General features: G+C 39.5%; 1 protein-coding gene across 4 annotated transcripts in view; it reads right to left on the reverse strand.

Annotated features, from left to right (window-relative positions):
* The window catches only part of tcf12 (transcription factor 12), a 77,522-nt gene that overhangs the window by 3,017 nt on the left and 47,402 nt on the right, over positions 1-27,103 (reverse strand). Inside the window, exons 9-20 of one of the 4 annotated variants that reach the window (XM_078249218.1) lie at positions 17,531-17,630; positions 16,799-16,938; positions 16,144-16,285; positions 15,985-16,049; positions 12,334-12,478; positions 6,949-7,022; positions 5,524-5,595; positions 4,885-5,076; positions 2,540-2,651; positions 2,267-2,429; positions 865-1,094; positions 199-352 (exon numbers count right to left, since the gene is read on the reverse strand). In XM_078249218.1, coding sequence (XP_078105344.1) covers positions 210-352; positions 865-1,094; positions 2,267-2,429; positions 2,540-2,651; positions 4,885-5,076; positions 5,524-5,595; positions 6,949-7,022; positions 12,334-12,478; positions 15,985-16,049; positions 16,144-16,285; positions 16,799-16,938; positions 17,531-17,630 — 1,578 coding nt within the window. In that variant the 3' untranslated portion in view covers positions 199-209. Of the gene's footprint in view, positions 1-198; positions 353-864; positions 1,110-2,266; positions 2,430-2,539; positions 2,652-4,884; positions 5,077-5,523; positions 5,596-6,948; positions 7,023-12,333; positions 12,479-15,984; positions 16,050-16,143; positions 16,286-16,798; positions 16,939-17,530; positions 17,631-22,364; positions 22,586-27,103 lie in introns of those variants that run through there. The other 3 variants (XM_078249209.1, XM_078249199.1, XM_078249189.1) reach the window with 3 other exon arrangements.

Consider the following 27,103-nt stretch of genomic DNA (forward strand, 5'->3'; position numbering starts at 1 on the left):
TTATAAACAAACAAAAAAAGTAAATGCAATCCTAAATGTAAAAAAGATTTACAAAAAATTCCATCGTTAAGAGAAAGCCATGAGGTATAAATGACTGACTCTGCTGAGATCTGATTGATAATCAATTGTTTCAGACAATCCGCAGATTAATTAATATCGAAAAAGTGTGTTTTTGTGCAGCCCGTGAGGTGAGAGTACCTGTCTGCTGCTCAGAGGTGGCCCATGGGGTTAGACGCGTCAGTCAGGCCTGGATGGACCCCCGTGTGGGCTTGTTGGGTGTCACCGGAGCCCCCAGACACTTTCTCCTCCTCCCTTCTCTTGAGGCAGGCTGCTTTGGGGTTCAAATTCCGCTCTGTGGGTTCAGAGAGACGGAAATCTAACTTTTCTGCCTTTCTCATTTCTTTGAACAAAAACTAGTGAACGTTTTGATTTGTTCTTTTTCTTTTTAACATAACAGTGTTTCAGTGAGTGAATTAAGCATTAAGATGCATTACTGCTAAACAATTCTTTACTTACTAACTTTAATATCTAAACATATAATGCTACAGCAAACTGGATGTCATAAGCCAGCGTATTATCACACTTTAATAGCTTCCCAGCAGTTTCTCGACTGGTGTTGTGATATTTTGGCTGAGTAACATATTTGGCAGCTCTGTCGGTGAAATAACGCCCTATAAATCAGTAGTGTAGCTCTGTTTACTGCAGTTCTCCTTTCTATAACTCCGTATCCACTCTGGATGTGACACCAAAATGAAATTACTGGCGCCAAGAATCTTATGTTAGCATTTGAGCAATTGATTTGATGTGATGTAACATTGACATTTCAGTAATTTGCAACAGTGCTCGGGTAAAGCTTTCACTGACCTCTGACTTGCTGCTCCAGGTTAAGTATGACGGCCACAGCCTGATGGAGGATGAGCAGTTTAGTCTGGGGCTTCTCGCTCTTGAGGTGCAGCTGGCACATGCGACCCAGCTCCTTGAAAGCCTCGTTGATGTCTCGCACCCTCAGGCGTTCACGGGCGTTGTTAGCCATCCTCCTCTCGCGCTCACGCTCCGCCTTCTGCTCCGGATTCAGGTCCTCGTCCTCAGTGATACTGTGGGAGAAAGAACTGTTTCAGGGTTAAAGTCACATAACAACAAAAACAAACATATGTTGTAACTAAGAACAATGAAAATAATAATACCTTATATTTAAAAAAGTAAAATCTCAACAGTCACTCCCACCAGCTAAAAAACACCACGTTACAAGGGAAATTAAATTTGAATGCATTTATAGCTGACGTCATTCCTTCTTTAAAATAAACGGATGACCTAAACCTGGATAAAAATAACAAAATTAATAACTAACAGATTATTGTCTTTATTAGTGCGACAACCACAGAGAGATGACAGTGTGAGAGAGAGAGAGAGAGAGAGAGAGAGAGAGAGAGAGAGAGAGAGAGAGAGAGAGAGAGAGAGAGATAGAAAAGACAAAGGTCTGTGGTCAAACTCAAACCAGTAAAGGCTCATGTTCGCCGCCTTTAAGCCACAACAGGCCACCACAGCCTAAGAAAATGAAAACTAATCTTCATTGAAACAATCTAATGGTTGCATGCAGGTGCAGCTGAAAATTAGCAACCGATTTGCAATAATGAACTCATTACACTGAAAGACCAGGTGGCAAGCTACATTAAGTACTACTACACTTTGTAAAAACAACATTAACAACATTAAATATGTCAACCTAATTAACCAAAATGAATGACACGCATTCATGTTAGTGACAGCTTAACACAGATTTACTTTTTGACCTGGGGCTATATGTAATTCAGTCAGCTTCCCTACTTATTGCTGCTGCAAGATTAATAACAAGAACAGGAAGGAGGTTACCTGTCCAGGTTCAACTAACAGCGTATTTTGTTTGCGTTAATATATTGTGGCACTGATCGGGAATTCAGCATTTCAATCCAAAACATTTTTGTTGAGATTCTGCACTAATGTCAAAATCTGTCACTGACTGAAATCCATCATACTGGACAAAAACTTTGGTGTGTGTAGTGATATTGTCTTCGAAATGATGTAATGCACAGATTAATGTTATTGTTTGGAGACAATGTCAGGCCTTCACAGGAATCACAGGATCAATCCTCAAGATTTGGGTTGGTTTAAACAAATTTAAGTTCAAATCATTTTTTTTTTCCTCACACCTAACCAAACATCAGTTATACCCAAAATGATCTCACTTTTGGAAAATATGTTGTTGGTTTGTGTATCACCATGTTCTTACCTCGTGCGTGTGCCTGCTCTGGGTGTTCGCATTTCTCTTCTGTCGCTCTCATCATCAGACTTGCCATCGGTGGAAAGGTTATCGTTCATTTCATCCTTGTCCTGTTTCTCCACCTTCAGCTCCAAGGTGGCAGGCAACTGTCCAGCCAGGGCTGAAGCAAGACCTGTAGTAGACAATGTAAACGTAAAGGTAAGACCTTATACACAAACTGAGCCATGCCCATATTTGGTCAGCCATATAATGAGTTGGTAAGAACAGGGGGGTGCATCAGACCTCTGAAGGTTTCCAATTGGTGGTGGAGTTCTGTGCTGGATGTGGAGCTGACGCTGGGCAGGCCTCCCTGGCTGTTGTTCAGGCTGGCAGCATCGTCAGCGTGGGTACCACCCTGTTGCAACACAGACAGGAATCATTGTCAAGGAAGGAAGAAGACATTCTCTGGAGATGATGCATAAAACTATACTTTTCAGCAAGAGGAGAGTGATTAATAAGAGCCTAAATTAGAGGAATAAACTTCAGGTGCCATTGCAGGTAGTCAGTCAGTCAGATTCTGTATTATGCTAGATTCACACAGGTCAATGAATATAAGAAAGGTGTTTTCACATGTTTCTTTGAATTAAGATTGGATGCTATTTGACAGCATGTATGTATTCATTCCCAACACTGGGGGGGGGGGGGGCTTGGGTGACTTCCTTTACAGTAGTTTGATGTAGAATACATAACCAAGGGTAAAAAAAAAACACAAAATAAAAGCCACCTTTGAACAATACATGGATGCACAATACACTATGAAAACCTCTTTGCTGCCACATGCTCAGGCCTAGCTCTCTGTAACCACAACTACGACCACGTCTGTTTCTCATGTCTAAAATGAGACAAATGCTTCTGTGTTCTGTTTCAAAAGATGTCAAGCTGAACCCACTCAACAGTCTGAACATTTCCTTCATATTTTGTCCACATTCATAGCATAAAAATGGTCAACTCCCACCGTGTCGTACCACAAAGTCCCTCCTTCCTGAGGTTCACCACATGTTCTGGAGCTATTTAATTTCCCCTCTGAGAACCAGGGAAAGGCGGGGAAATCATCGCTGAGGGTGGAGGGTGTCCCCTCCTTTTCTTAAAGGAATGTGATCCCCAGTCACTGTTGGCCTCTGTTAACCCCGCCACCCCGAGACCCTCCCCTTCCTCAGCACTACGCTAATCTTTGCTGTGCTCTCAACAGGTGTCCAAACAACTCTTTGTCTGGAGGAGGAGGAGGGAAGCCGGGGCTCTGGCAAGAAAAGAACGCTGCCATTTTCATGGCTAGGCCTGATTACCATACAGCTGAGGAGCTCTATTTGGGTGGAGGCCGCGGGTTCAGACACACGTTTCCAACGATTCAGATTTCCTGGGTTGTTAAAAAGAAGTGATGAAAAGGGGTGGAAGGGGTATAGGGTGGGGTGTCAGCCAGAGTAAAAAGCCTGTGGCTGTGCCGTGCCGAGGCTGTTGAGCTCCGTCTGAGGGGACCTCTTCCCACACAGGAAGTGCTGTGTTAGTGCAGACACAGTATGTTCTATCTCACAGTCACAGTCGGTCAACATCAATGCCACAACCCAGCTCTCTGTAACAAATACGTCAAACTGAGCTCTTCTGACAACCACAACAAACAGAGACTATTCAAAATATATTAATGTTGACAAAGAAAATTTGAGACCACAGACCAGAGAGGGGCATAAACAAAATCTTGATTAAAAGTTGGACCAAAATACAGTGCAGCTTTGATGATCATGCCAACAAAACAAGTGAAATCTTTTTGGTGAAAAATAAACATTAAAATGTCTAAATGAAAATGTGAATTATTCTCCTTTTTGTTGCACTCAATTTGAAATGGGCATCAGAAGAAGATATTTCTATTGAATATGCGTTTCGTGTCAGCTAGATTCCTGGGGCTGGGTTATCAGGGACAATATAACAGTACTATAGCTGAAAAAATGGTTGATTAATTGATTAGTCCATCGAAGAATTTATAATCAGCAGCTATTTAGATAATTATCGTTAAAGTCACTTTTCAAGCAAAAATGCCAAATATGTAACTTTTTAGAACTGATGGTTCAGTTTAATGTGTGTGAAAATGATTTCCAATCACCTCTGGATTACAGTTGGATGAGCCGCCGCATTTTAATTTCCACTGCAGATGTGCCAAATCTCTTGGCTCTTAAGAATGAAATACCTCGGATGAAGGATGGGTGAACACATCATGATTTATACTCAGACCTGCATTCTCCTGTTTCTCAAGAGGTTTAGTGCAACACACAAACACGTCCTACACCAAAACGCAAATTCACTCCATTACGCCTGTTTTTCTCATTTCTCTTTTACCCGTGTGTATACAACCGCTCTCAAGAGCAAGGTGAGCCTTAGGCCAGCCATGACACTTATGGAAAATATGTCAGTATAAATTAAACTGTCCATGTGTGGAAAATGGCTAGTTTTTACACATGGCAGCAGACCTGTTTTGAACAGGTGGTTTGTGTTTAACAAATAACATGTAGGACTACACCAACATTTTCTCCCTTACTTCATGAAATATCCTAAATGCATATAAAATTAAAGATCTAAACATTTATATGAAGTTCTCATACCATCGCTGCTGTCCGACTTGGAACCAATGCAGAGGCAGGGAAGTTTGCTCCAAGGGCTGCTATTGGCCCATTTTGTGCCTGTCCCAGCAGACTGTGTATGTCGCTGGGCAGACTGGCGGTGGAGCCCACTGCATGGTTCCTCAGAACAAGGATTGCATCATCCAGTCTGTCCAGACGATCCTCCATTCGAGACTGGGAGGACCAGAGAGGTTGAAGAGTGAAGGGTTAGGGAGAGGGAGAAGAGGGGAAAAGGACAGAGCAGCTTAGTATAAGCACATTAGGACAACAATTGAAAACACTGATTGTATGGTGTGGACTTAAAAAGAAAAAGAAAACGTCTGAAACACAAGATAAAGAAGGCAATTCAAATGCAAGATCAACTGAGCCGTTTAAGCTTGAGTTGTAAAAGTCAACAAATGCTTTTATTTCAGATCAACTGAATAAAGGACAGATGCACATCAGGAGTGCTTCAACAATTACAATTTAGAATATAACATTTAAGCACAACTTAAGCTGATTACTGCAAGCTGGAGCGGCTAAAACATAACACGACAATATGGCAACAAAGGCAATAAAAAAACAATGAAAAAAAAAATGACATATGGAACAAGTAATGAGTAAAGACTATCTGACGAGTACCTCGCAGACATCCTTTAAGAAAGACATGGCATCCTGGAGATGCTCATGTAACTGCTGATGAACTCTGTTTTTCTGGCAAAGTCAAATAAGAATAAGACAGGATTATGAAAAAGATCAACATCTATAAATACTGGAAACACACTCATTTGAGCTGCTGCCAGTGGAATAATTCATCCATTAAAAACTGTAACAGAATCATTGGGCATAAAGGTTAAGCATTCTTCAGACTCATTTTTTTAAACTCAAGTTTTACATTTTTACAGCTTAGACTTGAAAAATATAAAGTGATAAGTGACTTTCAGACAGATGTTATGGCCCCACACATCCAAAAGTTGTTTTTCTACCAGCGTTTCCATCACTGGCAAGCTTGCCAGAAAGATTATACTAGATTTATAATGAAAAGTCTCAGACTATTAATGTTATTTGCCACTAACAAAAAACTACCTCTTACTACTGCAGTTCTATAAGTCAAAGAAACCTATAAGATATCATATTAAATATATAAAACTATAAGCACCACCTACTGCAGTGCTGTGTTTATGTTACACATCATATCAAACAGGACATGAATTGAATTTTGTTGCCACATCACTTTTATCAGCAGCAGCTAATTTTCAGGTTATCTGATTTCATTCACTTGCATTGTTAGCGTCACCTGTGTCTTCTCACTTATCTTTGGTGGCCATGAAGAGACAAAACAATGTTGGAGGCAAAGTGGGAGGAAACATCTACATTGTGGCTGTTTGAATGGGACTATGTGATAAGATTGAAACTGGAATGATTTTCACCTTTAAAAGTCGTGTTCTGTATTTTGAGCTATTTTAAACAATAAAATGTGTTTAAAATGTGGATTATGCAGCATCAAATCTTTAAAACGTATTTTAAATGATTGTAAATTGTGTTGCTTTGACGTAGACCATGGTCTGTATGTTTTGTTGTTTTTTTGTATTATTTGTCTTTATTGCTACATTTCTATTTATCATGAAATGCTGTTTGTACTTCTGTTATAATAATCTATTATAATTCAACACTTTCCTTTATAATAAACCTCCAAACAGAAAATGGAAATTCATGACATTTTGCATCAGGTAGAAGGCTGGATGAAAGGTGATCTGTAGCTCTGGTCTCATGGCAGCGAAGGAATCCTGGAGAAGTTGATCAGCAAACAGCTGCCACCCCCACACAAGCCCCCTAAACTAAACCCAACCCCCAACTGTCATCCCCGTCCTGGCCCACGGAGTAGAGGACAGATGGCAAGCCCCAAGAGACAGGTATTGTTCAGTTTGGTTATTCCTCTACCCCCACCTTCCTCAGCAAAACATTTGTCGGACAGGAATCTCCCTGTAATGCTAAATCAGTCCTTCACGGGTAACTTATCCAAAGTGAGCAACCATTATGTAAGACGGAGACAGACAGGAAGCTTACCAGTGAGTGAAGGGAGTTCTCATAATTTGGAGAGGAGGGGCTCTGTCCACCAGCGCGGGGCCACTGGTTGGTACCTGATAAAGAGAGGAAGAGATGTAGCGGAGGTCAGCATTAGCAATCCTTTGATTCAGTTTCCTATCAATATGGCTGATAGCTGTATCCTGCTCCACTGGGTACACCAATACAAAAGCTAACTGACACAAACAATAACAGGCAGTCATAACACACTGACATCCTGATTTTCTGGTTTCTTGTTGTTCTATGTGGGATATTTTTATCTTTTAGGGCTCAATTGCATCATTTCCTGATGGCTGGACTGCATCCTGACACATGAGCCAGTGGAGACTTCGTCTAATACTCATTTCCACCCTGAAATGTATGCTGCATCTGCACATCAATAACAAAAGCAATTGAGAGGCTGGAGAACAATATAAGAGATCTGATTTCAGACAGTTTTCCTTTACGCTTCCTCTTTCCCAGAAACGTTTAAGTCACGAAACACATCAGAGGGATCAAAAATGCAGTGTGGTTGAATAGTGTTTCACCACATATGTTATTTATCTAATTCGCTGCCCACGTGGCTTAGCATATGTGGGCAAAACAATGAGAGCGCTACGGACCAGAATCAGTGAACACAGAAGTACCATTAGAACAGGGGATAAACGCAGTCCTGTCGCCGCTCATTTTAAACTAGCCGGGCATAATGTCAGCGTCCTCAGATATATCGGCGTGGAGCGGGTCAAATCACCTAGAGGGGGAGATCATGATAAAAGGCTTCTCCAATAGGGAACTTTTTTATTCATTATTTAAATACAATGTCTCCCCATGGTCTTAATGAAGAATTTGATATAAAACCATTCTTATAAAAAAAAATTTAAAAAAGAATTGCAAGAAATTGTCTGTTTCTGTATTTACTATATTGCAGCAGGTTTTATTATTGTGTGGGGTAATGTTCTTTAAATGTTTGGGGTAGGCTTGTATATATGGAACTGTTTCTTCCACTGATTGTTTTCCTTTTTCTTTCTTTTTTTTTCTGTGGATAGCAATGTTATGTACTCTTTTGGGGATATTGAATTTTAAAAGCTCTCTTTTGAGACATGTTCTCTTGAGTCATGAGTGGGGCTATTAGGCCTTTTAGACCTAATCAAACTAATTGAATTCACATGGTGATGCTGATTGTAAGGCCTACATTTATCCCTTCATCAAATGTGTCCACCATTTGCCTGAAGAAGACCCAGCAGGGTCGAAACGTTGCCTTTGTATTAAATATGGGAGTTTAAAGCAGTGTTGCGGACATTACATTTTTTTCACTTGAATAGTGTTTTGGCTCATGGCTTTGATCAGTGTTCTTGATGAATATGCCAAGCATCTGGATTCAAGTTCATAATCTTCCACTACAGTGTTGCTGAGTTATCTTTCTCTTTAGTTTTCTGTCAGTCAAACATCTATTTGACTGGTGATGTAGTGGTAGTACAGTCAGTTTGTGTCCATGTATTTTCCAGCATACACATCTGGAAACATCTGAGTATCATTCATACTAATACGACCCATGAAGCCAAATCTACTGCTGCACTTTTCTTCTTTTCATTCCAAATAAAAATCATGAATTTTAATCATGTAATCTACATATAGAGAAACTTAAGATACTCTGCACTAGAGATTACAATTTACCTTTGGCTGGAAGAAGCTCACCGTGGATTTTGTACATGTATTTGAGCCAAAAAATAAAATCTACGGGCCAGTACAGGAAAGCAAATCAAGCTGATTTGATCCGGTGTAAATTAGTGCTAAAGGAAAAGGAATCCACATCTGCTCATCACATTTCCAGTTCTACGTTTCTTTCTTTCTCTCTTTCTAAAGCACAATCATCCAAGGAACCCGCCTGCCATGTGCAACAGGACGCATTGCGTTATACAATCAAATAACCTAAAGGGACTTTGAGAATAATGAACCTTCCCAGGTTATTCACAGGATAGTCTCTGGACCATTCCAGCTTAGTGCTTCTCTGGTGTCTGTTATGGTTTAGGGATGCCAAACCCAGCCTACATCCTGGTGAATGGAGTCCAGTGTGACACACTCTTCAGATGGCGACTTTGTTTTGGTTATCTATCCTTTAGGGTGAATCTAAAAACTCCTTCTTTTTATAATAGCAAGGCAATAAAACATGCAGACCAGGATGAGTGGAAGCATTTACAGTATAGCAGAGGGGGCCTGGGGAATGCTGACTGTGATCAAACGTTATCTTTTCTTAATTTAAATAGTAATTAAAACTAGGGCTGTCAATCGATTAAAAAATGTAATCTAATTAATTACATACTCTGTGATTAATTAATCAAAATTAATCGCATACATAATTAACGGTGCCTGAACCGATACTTTTTAAGAAAGTAAAAAAAGAAAAGAAAAGGGTACTAAACAACAGTTGGTGACATTAAAGAACGGCTTGTTTATTGCTAAGGCCATATGGTCAAAATTAAATGATTTAATAATAATGTATAACAATAACTTATTTCACTAGTAAATTGCTGTTGAATGACAAAAACAACAACCAGATGGGAAAAGGACATTTACAATAACGTCAAATGCACCACGAAGCTGTAGTTTACCAGTTTCATTGAACGCACCGTCTGTGTTGTTTTTCCGACGGCAGCTGCAGATTGTTACATCCCGGTGTTGAATCCTCTACAGTAAAACACAGTCAAACTTTACACCGTTTAGCGTTAGCTGTCAGCATTTTAACCGTGTTTAATCCAGCTACTAGCTAGCGGTAGGCTAACGTTAGCTGCTGTTGAGTATTGTGTTAACTAGCGTCACATGCAGCGGTGTTTGTGTTTCCTGTAACGTCTGTTTCAGAGCAGCAGAGAGAAGCGCAGACATATCAGTGGCACCAGATTTTCGTCTGTATGCAAACGTCAATATGGAATGCATTAATCTGCGTTAATTTTTTTTAACGCGTTATTTTTTCTCAGATTAATTAATCAAAATTAACGCGTTATTTTGACAGCCCTAATTAAAACGCTACAATGGTTTGAATGGCATTCTGAGTTCCACGTGTGAGTAGACTGATGCAATATTTGTACTCCTAATTGTTCACTGTTTCTTTTTACAAATCCAGGCCTGTGTGGTCAGACTAAACATAGTAATAAACCACTGAACTTAACACTATGGCTTTTAAAAGCGGGACAATTACACAGAGACAGAGAGTACACACCTAATGTATATTTTTGACAAACACAAGAAAAAACACACCTCCCTCAAGCTCAGGGAAAAAGTTAAAAATGTGTTTTTCCATTAAATCCTTCCAATGAAATGTCTCACTAAACTTCTCCACATGAGTTTTCATGTTTCTTTACTCTCGCAGCCTTGGCTAAATCAGACTTTAATTAAAAGACTATTAAAAGTGACTTTGGAAGAGGAAATGAAAAATCCTCTGTTCTGCCTCAGCTTTCTCCCAGGTGAGTGAGACAGACACTCCACATGAGCCTCTGCTGGCTGAAAAATTAGCCCGGGCTTTGGTTCCCACGTGCACCAGAGAGGGCTAATTGAACAAACCAGTCTTGAGTAATGTGCTGTATATTGGTGTAATCCTAATGATGAATGGATTTTCAACAGCGAGCCAAATTTTGGGCCAATTTCAAAGTATCGCTCTTTTTCTAACCCCAGAAGCGTAATAAGGGTGAATAATTAGCGAAACCATATCAATTTCCCACAATACCAGATGTATTCATCTTGCAGCATGTATTTTATTTCTTACATATATATGAATCCCATTAATATAAAAACCTGTATACTTATATTCATTTTTTCCTATCATAAAAAAATATCTAGTAACATCACATACTGTTATAATATAATAGCATCTGTTCAATTTATGAACATACACTTACATGATAAACTAGACCGTAAATTCTATTGTTATGCTGCCATGTGTGGGATGCTCTACTGTAAATAGGTCAAAAGGGAGGATCTCCCTGTGTGAGGCCGTCATAGCCCTGATCATCAGCTGAGTCACAGCCACCCTCCTTCACCCACTGGCAGATAAACGAGGCCTTTTGCAGCCTGGTCTGGGTGTATGTGTGTTGGGGGGAACAGCTGTCCATGGGGCAGGGCAACAGCTGAGGATGAGGGGGGCATACGTAGAGACAGCTGTCGTCACTCCATTACTGCACATGACACAACTGCCTGCTAAAACAACACACTGGGCTTTCCCCTACTGCCTCCCCTGATTCACTTTCCATTACTCTCTCACCTCTGTCAACACGTCTGACATATTCTTCTTATACGCGTCTCTTTTTACGTAAAAAACCCAGTATATCAAAAACAGGAACCGTCTTTTTGGTGTTATCTCAACTCTGGGTTTTCCCCTGTATGTTCCATAATATAATATACAATATGGAATATAATTCAGGGGGAGGCTTGTCTGTCCTTAATCAAAAATCAAGCTGACATAAAAACACAAACAGCCAAGCACTTGTGTGGAAAAACTGGATTATGTAACAATAAATCTACTCCTAAGAATTTGAGACCCACTTCAAACATTTTCATTACAAGATTTTCATCCACACTGTCATTCCAGGGCTTGTCAATAAAACTTAATTTCCTTAACTTAAAAACAAAGTCCTGTTTGTATTTCATAACACTTGTCAGCTAAATTTATGAACATGAACAAAGACCCTCCTAAAAAGCTGAGAGCCAAAACTGGTCTGTGATGTCACCGGGAATATATGTGGAGCAGCTCTCTCGGCCATGAAAATATAGCCCACGTCATGGACACTGGACCAGCAAGTGCAGCTGTAACTTGCAACACTGATTTCATACTTTTAGTACAAACCACATCACTTTGTTAACTCAGCGACTGCAGATAGAAAGCAGCTAGTATAAATCTGGTACAAAGCATCTCTTCTCTTTGCTTGAGATGAATGTTTGTATTACATGGTCCCAGAAAAATACATTTTTTAAATACTAAAAATCGTTTTTGTACCTTTTAAAAATACTTGCCAGACTAAACTAAGCTTTCTTTTACAATAGATTCCTGTTAAAAAATGGCATTAACTGCCCTAGCATAGATAAAGCATGGAGAATGATTAGAGCTCCTTCACAACTTAAAAGGGGTATTACATTTTAAGTTTTAGGGAAATTTCACACTTCACTCTTCTTAGGCTTTTATTATATATAAATAGTAAAAGTAATTCAATTATTAGAAAGTCATATTCACAAAAGCCTCTAAATTAGTTTAGCTATTCCAGGTCGAGCCCTACTTCTAACACAATCTAATGTAACTTATAAAGTAGTTTTCGAGAAGTACGTATTCTATTCTACTGTTAATATCTGGTGTAGGTGCATGGGAGGTGTGTACAAGATTAAAATCCAACATTGGTGCTCTACCTTGCCTTCCAGACGGGGTGCCGGCAGCAGTCACCGCGGTACCTGCTGAGGCAGCACCTGCTGTGGCTGTCAGAGGTGAAGGAGAACCCACAGGTGTCGACGGGTTGGATGGAAAACTACTGCTAGTGTGGTCAGGTGAGTAAATCTGAGGGAGCAGAGAGAAGGAGAGAAAATTAAAATTCCTCATTAATGCACCATCAGGAACACAGACAATATTATATATATATATATATATATCGCTTGTCACTGTTCTTTATGTCTTTCACAGCTGTTACCATCTTCCAGCCAAAAATGTATCATTAATTATGGAGATTTTACTGCCAGGGATGTCATAAAAATGCTAAGTGCATACACATGAATCGTTAACAGTGCTCAGAGAAAGGCCTTAACAAAATGAACTATAAACTCTAGTGACTTTCATGCCTTTCACCTGTGTCTTGCTTTTGTATCCACTTTGTGGTCAGTGCTGATCACCACCAAGAGTGAATACTGTATATCTTGATAGCACCTTTCATTCTTTTAATTAATGTTGCTGGATTAAAAAAAGTTTTATTATCTTATATACAACAGTTATTCAAGTAAACATTAGTGTCAATTTATTGAAAAAGGTTTAAACAATAGTATGTACATGTAACACACATTAATGCTACACTGACACTTTACTTGGCAAATAAAAATATGTGGTTGGCTTTGTTTAATCTCCCTTATCAAGACATGAAAAAGAGAATTTTATATAAAATGGACAATGATTAAATAAACATGCAAATAAGAAAATGTAACAGGTCACACTGTTAAGAGGTTGGTGTTGAACTGGCTCCAAATAAAAGAGTAAAAAGAGAGTTTTCTGTTTTGGAAGAAAAAAAGACAACTCATATTCTAATAGTTATAAAACTTGCAGATTTACACCGAAAAGGTTTGTTTTTCACTTGTGTAGAAAGTCACTCTGGTTATTATTCCTCTGTGGTTTCAAAAAGTGCCGCCCAACCTGGAAACCCTGTTAAGCCAACAACAGTAAATCTCAAAAGGGCTGCATTTCAGCCTGCACCAGATATTGTATTGTGGACCATATATCAACATCTAGTATGATTCAAATGCTGTTTGAAAAATGTTTATTTTTGCACGTTTCTAAACTCTATGAAGAGGACAACTGGGGCAAATGCCTTGGTTTTTTGGCACAAGTTAATTTTGAGTTACTAACAGACAATTCACAGTAACTTTATTGTGTCAATGCATCCTCTGCTAGGTTACACCAAGGTCAATGAGTTTTAGGATGACATGTCAATCACAAGGGAACGAGGAGATTATGTCTTCAAACTACCACAGGGATTTCATCTGTTTAAACAAATGCTGGATTAAAGCACAAACACATCCCTGATTTTCTGTTCCTCCTGTAATAAGAGGATATTGTGCCATAATGGAACATGTCTCAGTGAACTCAAGGTATTACGGCTGGATCCTGTCTAATTAGTAGAGGGAAAAAACAGAAGATCCACAGAGATTTCTCCTCCAAGTTAAGACCAAATTGAGCTTGCAGGAAACCGTTGACTTCTGCAGGGATGATAGAATGCACTCATTATTAATAATCTTCTTGTTCAATCTTGATCTCTGGGCTTTAGTTTTTCAATCAACTTGGAGTATCAGGATGGATGTTTCATTGAAGTGTGGAGGAGGGATTGACTGTGTAAAAATGGAGGAATGACTATTTATGCTTTTCTATACTGAAATATATCTAAATATTTCTCTGCTTCTCAGAAGCAAGCTGTTTATAACTGTGACGTGACGTCTGACCCGACAATATATATGACTTTCTATTCTTCTCGCTGACTGGCTACTAACGCTGCATTCAAAGTGAAACATGGCTCATTTTACTGGAATAAATGAAAGCTCCGCCTCATCATCAGTCACGCTCCCGCAGGCGGCATGGGGCCAATAAGCACGGCCAATTTAAAAGGGCGGACAACAAAAGCTCTACAAAGGGCGGCCCGTGGAGTTGAGCCACAGCAGTTATAAACTCCCCTGTGCCCCCTGCTCCATCGCCCACCCCCACCCCCAGTCCAACCGTGTCCATTTCACTCCAGCTTTGTCATGCTAATAGAATTGAGTCTGCAAATATAAAGGACTTAATTTGTTATTACCATCCCTAAACTCTCTTTTTTGTCTATTGCGAAATATTCTTCCTAAACGTACAGCTTGTGCTAGGGTGTGTGAATTTAAAATTGTTTAAATGTTTAACAGTATCTAAGGAGATTTTGGTGAAATTGTAAGGTTTAGACTTGTAAAATCAAAAGCAGCTTGTAACAAAGCAGAATTTAGTCTGGTATTTGGAAAGGCAGAAATTCAAATACAATCCTAGAGGAAAAATATTATTGTTTGTCATTATTTGAGGACATGTCGAGGCTGGGATAAGATAAGTAATGCCCATAATGTTTTGCCATCTTCAAGTTAGGGATACTTTCTACATTTCTATACCATTCAAGACATTTATTTCCATTTTGTTCAGTTTAAAGAGTTACCCTGTGTTTCAGCTCTGTGTTTAGTTTAAATGTTGAACCTGTTGATGGTTTCTCCTCAATTTCCATTTTCATTTAATGGGCAAATTTCCGTCTTAGGTAAAGAAATCGAAGACTGAGTAAAGTTCTTTCCCATCCTACTTATAAATAGTTCCTCTTGTACTGTAAATATGATATGAAGGAGCTTTAGGGCTCCGTTATACAGAATAGAGACCGAATCTAACTAAAACCAATAGATTATCTATCAGCTGATGTGTGCACAACTGTATGCAAGACATATTTCCTTCCATTATGTGAGCTACAGCAAATTAAACACTTTGATACTATGATATATTACAGGATGTCACAGATATTCAGGGCTGGTTTTCCAAAGTGAAGTGTAATCCACTGGCTTTAGGAGTATTTTTAATGTACAATTCCCTTTCTTGAATGCTCTTAGTTTAAGCCCACAATTATCCAGGCTTAGCCAAAAACAAGTACAAACATGTCCTCTGGGCTTTTTTTTTTAATCAGCAGTCAGTATAGCACTTAATTCCTTGCATGAATACTGAGGTCACCTTCTTTAGAGACAGAAACGGACCATTGTTTTATTTTGCAGAGTAAAGTATGGGACATGAGCTTCACACCCTGAGAGGAGGTCAGACTTGAGGGGATAGGCAGAGACTTCTGTGTGGTTGACAGACAAATCCTAAACCAGACTTGGTGTGTTCACGTGTATGGGTATCCTGATCAGGCTTTTAGAGTATGCCGGTTATGTGTTGCGCATATAAACCCCATGTCATGCCCGTTTCAAAAACCTGAATATGCTACCTGGAGTAGTCCAAAAGAAACCAGGATACTGTGGCATGTAAACACCTTATCCAGGTTTCAGAACGTTGTTTTGTTGGTACAGAACATGGTGACTGAGAAGGTGAAATCATTCAAGACACAACTGCACAAAGATTATCAGAAACTTGGATACTGTTAGAATCATGTATACAGGAATGACCATGTTTCTCATGTTCAATGTAAACATCATTTCCTGAACCAGGATAAGACACAAAACCATGATACTAGTGTGCAGTGGAAACACACTCATTAATGCTATGAATGTATGGTAAAATAAACTGAAGTCCAAGTTAAATGTGGTGTTGTAACTCACCGAGGCTAAAGCCTTGCCCAGTGCATCTCCAGTCTGTGAGCTTCCAGTGGGGTTCCCCCGATTTGCTAAGAAAACATAGAATGGATGTTCAGCGCTGATTACACCTGGGGCCATTGAATTAGTCATTCTGAGCAGGTAGCTGTTAACACAAGAACGTACCCATGGCCCCATCGGCTGAGTTGATGGACGGGGTGTGCGCTGCGGTGACGAATGGTGAAGTGCTGGCGTTGCTTCGGCCGAAGCTGGACATGGGAGGAAGACTGGCATTCATGTCTGGAGAGACTGAGTGTGCGGGGTAATTCTGGAAGATATAAAAAAAAAAAAAAACACTATTTTCAGTCACAAATGTGTATGTATGTGAGAAAGAAGGAGCTTATTTATTCTCTCAATTCTATATTCTCCTTGACATTTCCCAGGCTGCGATGAGAAAAATATACTGGGGAACAGAGATAAAGAGAGGACAGGCAGCATCTGCAGGCTCCCTGTGATGCCCAGCCAGCTGAGGCAGGCAGACGGAGATCAAACACTGACAAAAAGGGTCAGCAGTGTCTTCACTGATAATAACCAGACAACAACTTAAGACACATCCACTCTGACTGTGACCGGGTGAAGGACTGAAAAACAATTGACATGCTGTATGTGCAAGATTAAGTAACTAACAATCATTTATTTAATTTTAATTAATTTAATTTATACTGTTTATTGATCCCCAGTGGGGAAATTACAATTTACACTCTGTTTGTTAGAAATCACTACTACTACTTTATCACCTGTTTATATGCTTAGGTATCACCAGCTAAGAGGTGCTGCTTACCAAACGGTCATGTGAGTGCAGGCTGCTGTAGTTTCCTGACTGTGGCATGTGAGATGAAGATCCGGCGAGCATTCCCCCGTAGCCGGGCTGACTGATCCCATTGGACGAGTTCCAAGGGTCAGACGAACTGTGGGTACCATCTAAAGATAATAAATTAATAATTTCAGTATATTATTGTATACAACATGCACTTTAGTTTTGACACCGTGCCAGACAGCGGCTAACCTCCGACCCTACACTTTAAAACTTGGGGTCCTTTTGCTCTTGGAACTAAAACATGATCCTCATCCTGAACACAGCTGAGATAACACAAAGACAAAAACCAACAAAGTCTGCTCTTCTGTCAGTCACACTGAAATAAATACTGAACACAGGCTTTATATTACTAAATACTAAACAAAAAGGTGTCTGGTAACATCAAATGTCAGTATTTTTTGATAATATTTGGTACAATATTCTCGCCTTTGGTATGTCATTGTGATAACTGATGAAATGAAGATGAATTGACAAATGATGTTCTTAAAAACAAAAACAAGCCCAATGAAAAAAAAACACGACTTTAAACTTTACACAGACCTGAATTTGATCTTGTTAATAAAACACAGACTTTACAAACTCTAGACAAGACTCTACAATATAAGAATATACTTTTTGAAACCTGTGGTGTAAGAATCGGATACTCCGATAATCCAATACTCCAGAGTAAACATGGCAACTTGCTTTTGAACTTACCAAAGAAAGTGCTTGCAAACATACTGCTGGAGGGTTTAGGAGAAGAGTAGGAAGGTGAATCTCTGTTGAAGTCTTCCGAGTTTGGAGATGGTGCGTACACCTGCCGTGAGAACATCAACGTTAGTAGAAAGTATTATCGAGCATAAGGATGCCGAAACCTATAAAAAGCACCTGCTTTCGAATCTTAATTCCTATAAAATATCACAATTAAGATTTTGGGTATATAAAGGTATGTGATCATTCACGCACGAGTAAAAACACGTGCAGATATGGCCCTAAAACAACAAACACACTTTAATGACTAGCAAGCAATCAAGCTCATGATGCGAGGAGTGGATTGTCAGCAGTATTTGCATTTCAGATCAACTCGACCTCTAATGGAAGTATAATGATACCCGCTTACATGCATAGACTAAATGCCTGGCAAATTACAGCATTCCCAGAGAGGCAGAAATCAAATAAGTCGTAAAAAAACTGCCTTCTTTGATTTCTGTATGTTTGTTCCTGCAAGCTGGTGGTGGTACAGTTAAAGGAGAGGCACAATGGGCATGCTGTTGTTCAGCTGTGTGTGTGTGTGTGTGTGTGTGTGTGTGTGTGTGTGTGTGTGTGTGTGCCAGCCAGGCTAGGCGGGACGATCAAAGAGACTGGAAGCCAAACACCAGTGATGTGGTTCCTGACTTCATCCACTCCAGATGGAGGGAGAGAGGAGAGGTTAAGAGAGATTGACAGAGCACGAGGGAGAGAAGGTTTGAACAAATTCTCCCTGCTACAAGACAGGACTGGATGACCCCACCATGGTGTAACACTAATCAGAGCCAGACCTGCCAGCTCGATTCCACCTGCACATTTCCAGCCCGTGTCTCAAACCCAGAAAGATGAATCCCTCTTTTAATAGCCTCACATCGCACTCAGATGTTGGCATCATTACAGCTCACTGCTCAAAGGTTGGTTGCGGATGTGATGACGGTCGTTTAAATTGTTTTTATGACACAGCGCTAATGGAAAATATGCCACACAAGCAAAGTATACAGTATAAATTCAATCACTCGCTCGCACACACAGCACACGTGAACATAATATCAATAGAGAGTGTAGCTGAAGTGAGATTCAGTGCTGTTGGGCTTTGCTGAGTGAGCTGGACTCCAGCGTGTTGTTCTCTGAGTATGTAATTAAAGTGCTCTGGGAGGGGTGGAGCTCTCATGGGTCTTCTGGATTACACATGTGCCCAGGGTTGATAGTAGTTCCATGGAGATCTCAAGTTAGCCTCGCAGAGGAGGCCGGGCTTTTGTTTTTTGCCTCTGTCAGACACTCAATGGGCAGCATATGGCAGCAGATAATGCTAATTGTTCTTTTTACCCTGGGATAACCAGTCAAAGCATTAATAAACCATCCCAAACACTGGGTGCCTCATTCTGCCGGCCTATGGAAGAGAGGGCCCACCTGGGTTTCCTTTTACAAGGCCATTAATTAAAAGCCGTCACTCACACGGATCAGCACACCAACACAGACCTACACCAGTTGTTTGAGCATCAGCAGATTTTTAATCAAAAAATAAAAATAAATTCCCTTCTGTGCCCTTTCTCTCACCAGTGTTCACATATCCTAAACTGAGGCTCGTTAACGCTAACACGTGTCCTTGTATTACAAGTGTACAATAATAAAATCAGTTAACACCAAGTTAAGTTAGCTGCTATTTATGCATCAACACTCATTCACATTAGGGGAAGGTATTGCAGAAAAATGAATGACAATAATTGAGACTATCCTTAATGTCGCAATGAATGCCCCCCCCCCCATTTCTCCAAGCATACCTACCTTTGAAGTGCATGTGTTAAAACACAAGCAGTCAACTTACACTGAGGATATAACTTAATAACAGGAAAGGAAGGGACATTTTAAAAATAAAGGAAAACTGAGAAAAAGCAGGCCAAGAAGCTCCAAGAAAAGAGTTCAAAGGCACTCTTAATGGCGTGTCCTGTTTTTGTGCTCTATGTCATTATTTGGAATCAAACCATATCTCTGGGGCATTTTTGTTTCAAGTCCAAATCTAACACTCTTACGAGGCTTAGTATGCACGACAGACACAATGCCTCTTCAAACAACTGCTCCGCTCAGCCTGCTTGGAGGGGCGTTGTTCAATATTTGTGCGTGATACTTGCCAATGCTTTCTGGAAAATAAAGGTCTTAGTATTTTCATGCATTAAACTGTGTCATTTAAACAAAGGTCCAAAAGACCAACATTCACTGGTGAGATGTTGTTGATCGATGAAGTTAGTTAAGTTAGTTTGACATTAGAATGTGTTAAGTAAGATGCAGATGTTGCCAACACTATGAGCTCGACAGGAACATTTCACACTTAGTTGGTTGAGTTTGAAAAAACTTCCCTCATAAAAATCTTACTGTCCTAAAATGATATTAGTAATGAAAGGCAAGATCTCACATAAACATATAGAGCTTTTGAAATTACAATTATTCAGAATTTCAAAAACCTGTTTAGTTTACTTTCATGGAACTGGAATATAAATAAAATGCACAGGTGAAAAACAGCTCGCAAATATAAATACAGATTAAAATAAAATAATAGATTATATAAAAAAATGTAAAGATATTAAATATATCTTATTAACCAAAGTCAAAGCACATACATATGCATGTGGATACTTTAGTTGTCTTATAATAGAAACAGAAGATCCAATATGTTTGGTTTCCTTCTTCTTTAGCAGAGCAGTAAAATATTTTATCCAAGTGCACATTCTGACAGCAGAGCATGCAGCCTGCTGGGAGTCAGGTTCTCTAAAAATAGAGCAACCACACTGCAGAATAACACCTTCCAGTCATTAATACCACAAAAATGTGGGTTTGGCATCAATGAACCTCATTAAATACTCACATGTGTGACTGATGTGTACATACTGTATAGAGTATATAATAGACCAACACACACACACACACACACACACACACACAGCACCACCACCATCACTCTACCCCCACTCTCTGTTGCATATGCACATAAGCATGGATGCTTCAGTGCATGTGCAACACATGTAAGGATTACCTTCTGGGGTATAACCTGTTGCACTACAAAACAACAACAGGCATCTTAAAGAGCACATCTTGTCTCTTTATTTTACAGTATGACATTCCACTTTTGGGGGGATAAGCTTTCTGTTTAGCAACACAAGAGGGAAAAAAAGGCTCTAACAATCACTGCAGGGCTTTCATTTCAATCTTTTCTTTTTCACTAATGGGCAACGGAAGAAAGATCAGTGAGCAGTCCATCTGTATTGGTACTGTGCCACCAGCTCACAAGCCAATAGCCCACTGCGAATTCTCCCAGTGCTCCAGATGGTGAGCCTGCTATGCAACTCTGCATTATAAATTAATGTGGATGAAGTTGATGCAAATAATAAACGCCACCTTTCATTTTTTCCTTGCACTGGAAAACAGAAAAAAAGAGTGACTTCAAAAGTGCTTTTGATCATTAAGTTTGCCCGTTCTGTCCACATGCTATCAATTTTCTCCACATCACCAACTATAACACAAGCCTGTTAATACTTAATATGAAAAAGATCAAAGTTATCAGCGGGAACAAAACGGAAATGCTGTAACAGAGTATAAGGAAAAGTTGAAAAACAAGCATGAGTAAGATGACCTTTTCAATACAATAAAAAGTCATAAAAAGTCTATCCTCTTTATTTTTCCTTCATGTACCCTTTATGTAAAAGCAAAAATAGCACTGACAGGTGGCAATCTGCTTGTGTAATTTGCTTATTGCAGGATCATCACTTAAGGATTACTGAAATACACTACAAAGCTCATTCAGCCATTGTCAGAACTGTGTCCTTGAGCAAATTCATAAGCCCACTGGATTGATTTTACAATAACATTGACCATAGAAACAGGAGGAATTATTTCAAAAGAACACATTCTAAAAACTTTCTGCATCACACAAGCAACCTATCTTTAGATCAATATCTTAAGTTTGAGTCAAAACTCATCAAGTACAAGTGCAGCACACGTATACACACACACACACACGTACACACACACACACACACACACACACACACACGTACACACACACACACACATCCATAAACTACTCATACAGAGAACATTTTCAGAGTAACAAAAATGAAAGAGATCATTACAGAGAAGTTCAGAAATCACATTAGGCTCCCTGTGGTGTCAAGAATGCCAATGTGATTAAATACAGATGGAATAACAGCAACACTGGTGCTTAGAGCTCAATCTGCAAACAGGAAAGTCTAACCTCAACAGGCAGCCTTTTTCCCTTAATCATTCCCAGACTCCCACTTGTTATTATTTCAACCCAGTCTCAGAGCTGAAGCAACCAGCCAGTAAAAATAAATTCAAGGCTGCAAAAAACTTTTTCTGCCAAAACGTTTCATTTCTGTGTATGAGAAAAAGTTTTTAAAATGGCATAACTTTTCTTAATGTGTTGCCTAGAATATGAACTTGTTTGTACACAGCTGAGGTATAAAGCAGCATACCAAGTTTAAAGCAAAACACTTGAATTATTAAATTGTACTGTCACAGAGCTTTAACTGATGTAATGGAAATGGAGAGAGGAGCCTCAGGCACATGCATTCACACACACAAGAACACAGTGCCTTTATGTTCAAATAAATGAAATACTAAAATGATGGACAGGACAGTCAGATGGACAAGCAGACTGAGACCGACAGTCTCTCACTCACACACACACACACACACACACACACACACACACACACACACACACACACACACACACTTCTTCTAGCTCTTCTCTGTCTAATACACACACATTCCCAAAGAGACTACTCACCGATTTCCCGTTGTAGTAATACATTAAAGAGTTACTGCCCATTCCTGGGACAGGGTAGGCACAATACATTATAGCTTTAACAGTTTAAGTGATACAGATACACTACAGCAGCACTCTAGCTTTCTCTCTCATACATCCAAGCCGTTCAAAAGGGTCTAATAATTCTTCCAGTACTGGCCTCCACACAGACCCACTCAGAGGAAACTTATGCAAAGCAGGACTGTGCCATTCCACACTGTGTGAAGGGGGTGGCTGTCAGAAGGGAGTGGCTCATGTGGTACATCCCTCTCTTAAGCCTCTAAGTGCTGAGGCAAAGAGGAAAAGGACGAGGGGGAGGGGAGGTGAGTGCAGAAAAGATAAAGCGAAGTGGGCGGGACAGAAAACAAATGTGTGAGCGGATTAAAAAAAGTAGCAGAGTAAAAAGAAATTAATTCCAAGCATAAAATATTTTGATTTTCTGCAGGGAAACCCCATCAAACTGAAACTAAAATAATTTCATTCAAAGCTGGATTTCCTTAATATGTGGAATTAAAAGGCGTCCAAATGAGTGCATAAATAGTGTGAGCCTGTTCTCTTCCACACATTTTAATCCAGAGTGTCTTTGTGATGATTTAACGACTTTACAGGCAGGGGGTAAAATATGTCTTTTTGTAAGAACGCAAGCTTCTGGCAACACATTTAACCTGTTTTCACACATGACTCACACACACACACACACACACACACACACACACACACACACACACACACACACACATCAGGAGTCATTAGTAAGAGAATGTGAAGGCTCAACATGTAAAGCAAAAATCCATGAATCCAAATCCAAATGAGAGGAAAAGAAAGATGAACTGTATTTATGAAATATTGAGTTTTGGTGTTGGCAGAGTGAGACCTTTAGCTGAAGAGCCTGTAAACACAGAGTTGTAAAAGCACGCAACAGCTGCAAAGGGAAGCCGGCTCGTGACGTTGGAACATGAAAATAATGCTCCATTTCCTAAACCCTGGGGGCCTCAGACGGGGGGCAGAACATCGACAGCCATTTTACCATGGTTTACTGTCACTGCGAGCCACACAGCTCCCCATTACCTTTATCATGTAGGAGGAGGGGGAGGAGGGGAGAGCAAACGAGAGGAGAAGAAAGGAGAGGAGGAGAGGATAGATACCATATTCCAGTGAGAGCCCGGTCCGGTCTGTCCTGTCTGACTGGAGCCTTTCATGTGTGCCACTCGAAGCTTCCTGGACTAAACACAGGCCTGTAGACTCATTGAGAACATTATTGTAATAGAGAGATGAAAGCTTCCACTTCCCGAAGAAAACTAGGCCTTTATTATGCTTTCCCTTTTAGTGCTGTTATTATTTATCCCTCTTTCTTCTCTAGGACTCTTTTAAACTCGTCCAAAACACTGGCTCGACATGCGGTTACTGCTTTATATCTGCCGCTGTTTCAAGTTGAGGCTTTAAGGAAAATGATAGAAGTGTTTGAAGGGGTCTAAAACAAGTCCAGACACACAGCACGGTGTTGCAAGGAAAACACATGAAAGCGGGAGAAAATAAGCATTCATTTGGGAAATGATGTACACATACTGTATCGTACCAGTGCTGGCTGACTCAGGACACTGCGACCATTCTTTTGATACTGACTCTGCAGGAGACACAGTCTATGCCTTTCAAGTAGAGAACATGTTTTATTGAATCAAACTGAATGAATCTCAGTGAATGATTCAGTGCTTCAGTCTAGGAGGTTTTCCGACTGTGTGGCGAGAGTTGAAGGGGGGCGTGGAGGGAAAGGCGTGAGGCAAAGATAGTCCGTGAAGTGCAGGGACAGGTGCATGCTGGTGTTGTAAAAACAACAGGAAGTAAGTTATTGTAGTTTGACCCACTGATGTGGCCGGTTTACCAACACAGTCAGCAGTTGGAGCAGCAGCAGTGGCGGTGAAACAAACCCTTGGCGCCCGATAGCCACAATTTGCGTCAAGATTTGCACTCCTTAGAGTCATAACTCAGTCAACTCTCAACACAGAGACATGATACACATATTTCTAGATTCAGTGTGACTGTGACTGTAAATGTTCGTGAATGTCATTATCCCTGATGTCTATTATAAAAAAACATCCATAAATCTGCTTAGAAATCATAGGAAAATACATTCCTTCTTCAAGTACTTCATGAATCATCATCAGTTTTCTTTAATATCAAAGTAATCCAGTGATAGTTGTCTGTACATCCGTGCATTGCATACAGAAAAATGCTAATAGCTTATGGTGGACATAGTTGTCTCAATTTTGTCTGAGGGTGGGCTCACAGGGTCAGACTTTGAAACCCCCTTGTCTAGGAGATGAAGGCTCAGCTCCACCCACCTGTTCACACTACCCTTTCTAAAGACACTCGAGTCATCACAAGGTGCTTTTCTTGGGATTTGTTTGGGTGTTGAAAAACACAGAGCAAATCCACAGGCTGAGGTCACCCCCATCTCATGCATGGCTTTAGGGATGATGTCATCAGACAGGAAGATTGTTTCCTGTAAGCTCTGGTTCTAATTAGAGAGGGCTGACTCGGAGAGTGGGGGGGGGGGGGGTACATGGGGATGGAGCCCCACCTCTCAAACTCCTGGCTGTATCATGAATGGAATGACTTAGGGTTCCTGAATGTTTTACAGTCATCTTAAATTTAACTTGATGGGTTCATCAAGTTAAATTTAAGATGACTGTAAAACATTCTTAATACACATAGAATGCAATTTAGCTTAGTAGGAATATTTTTCTTTTTTTGGAATAAGGGCAAAAACCAGAATTTTGCGAGCATGTAAACATAGTCACTACTGTTTCTCTCAGAGAGCAGAAATAGAGATGTTGTGATAGAAGGTGAAGAAAAGCACAGGGGAAACCTGTCTGACCCTGCTGACTGTCACACACTGCATCACATCTGAGTTTAGACACGACTGCTGTTGAAGAATGCAGTGATGTCACAGCTGTATTCATTAAAGTCGTTGCTTTTGACTGACTGGCGGTCAGGAAACCCCTAGTTCCACGTATATAAAGGCACTCAAAGAGAATGCTGAGCTTGTTTGGATCCACATACAGTAAGTGAAGAGACATTATGAACTTTAATAAATCTGGAATTTAAATTAACTTTACTGACTGCCACCTACTTTAGGATTCTGAGACTGTCGACCACAGCTGGTAAACACAACATCATCTTTAAATTTCTAATAAACTCTAATAAAGCAAAACCAGCCCAATAGTTTGTGCCCCCCCACACACACACACACACACACACAGAGTAAATACATTATGCTGGAAAAAAAGAATATTCTGAGAGTGCCCATGTTTTAATTACACATTAAGCTTAATAACTTGTACCTTTAAGTCTTAAAACACAAGTTTCCTATTTGCATGTGTTTGATTTTTACAAATAACTTCTTTTTTTAAGACAATGGACAAGCTTTGGTACAAAATGTCCATGTTGTGGATATATTGTCATAGAAATTACATTTTAGTACAGATAGTGCTATGCACCAACATTTTACCATTCCTGTCCACTATAATTTTGCTTTGTTTTGTACTTTTAATTGTTTTTAATTTTGTATTTATTGTTTTTATTTTTGTATTAAATGCTTTCAATTTGTTATCAATTTGTATTAATTTTTGACTGTGTTTTAATGTTTTATGTAAAGCACTTTGAATTGCATTGCTGCTGAACTGTGCTATACAAATACAATTGCCTTGCCTTTGTTATATACTGTACATTGCCTGCATTTATGTTTTCAATCATACTTACAAGGCTGCAAGAAAGATATACACAAATTAATAATTGGGAACAGCGCCTTCAAACAACGGATATTAATCATCTAAATGTCTGACGGCAGTAAATGTACAGTACGTAGCAACGCTACTAAATACATCCATTCCCTATGCTAGAAGGAAAATAAACAACTAGATTTGTTGGACATCTTTGTTGAACTAAAAACTAAAAACCCTGAGACCTGATTTTCATTATTTACACTAACAGATTTCTATTGTTTCACATTGCATTCAACCTCTTTTCATGGCAAGCTCAATCAGGCTTATCACAACTCTGGACTGTGTGAACCTATGTACTGTACTTAGGGCTGGACGATTAATCGAAAATGTATCAACATTGAAATTCTGAAGCTGTTATCGACGTATTTTTCCAATGACGATAATTTCGATAATTTTTATAAAACTAAAATGTGACTTTTTTCACAAAACATTTTCATGTCAAGCAATGTGTGCTGTGTTTCCATTCATTTCAATTTTATACATTTTCAATAAATAGCCATAATAGTTCCCGCTTTGTGTGTTTCCTTCACAAAATCACAAAGATAAGCACTTTTGAATTTGAAAAAATATCTCATCTTCAATATTTGAGCCTATTTACAGTACAATCCTTGCCAATGAACTATGAGAAAAAGAAGAAAAAATAAATAAAAAAATTAAATTATCGTTCATTTATTGTTATCGAGTTAAATGTGCAATTAATTGTGATTTTGATTTTAGGTCAAATCGTGCAAATCCCTAATTTACAGGCACACTGGAACAAAATGCAAATGTGCACCTGGGAATATTTCAAAAATGTTTGCATCATTTATTTCTGAATTATAAATACTTCCATTTTGAAGTATATCAGAGTCTGTTTTTATGAAACTAGAATCAGAAATGAACTACATGATAATGCTCTTACAGTTCACTGGTGCTGATAAACTATATATTATATTTGAA

This window comes from Sander vitreus, chromosome 1, assembly GCF_031162955.1.
Source record: "Sander vitreus isolate 19-12246 chromosome 1, sanVit1, whole genome shotgun sequence".
Taxonomy (NCBI): Eukaryota; Metazoa; Chordata; class Actinopteri; order Perciformes; family Percidae; genus Sander; species Sander vitreus.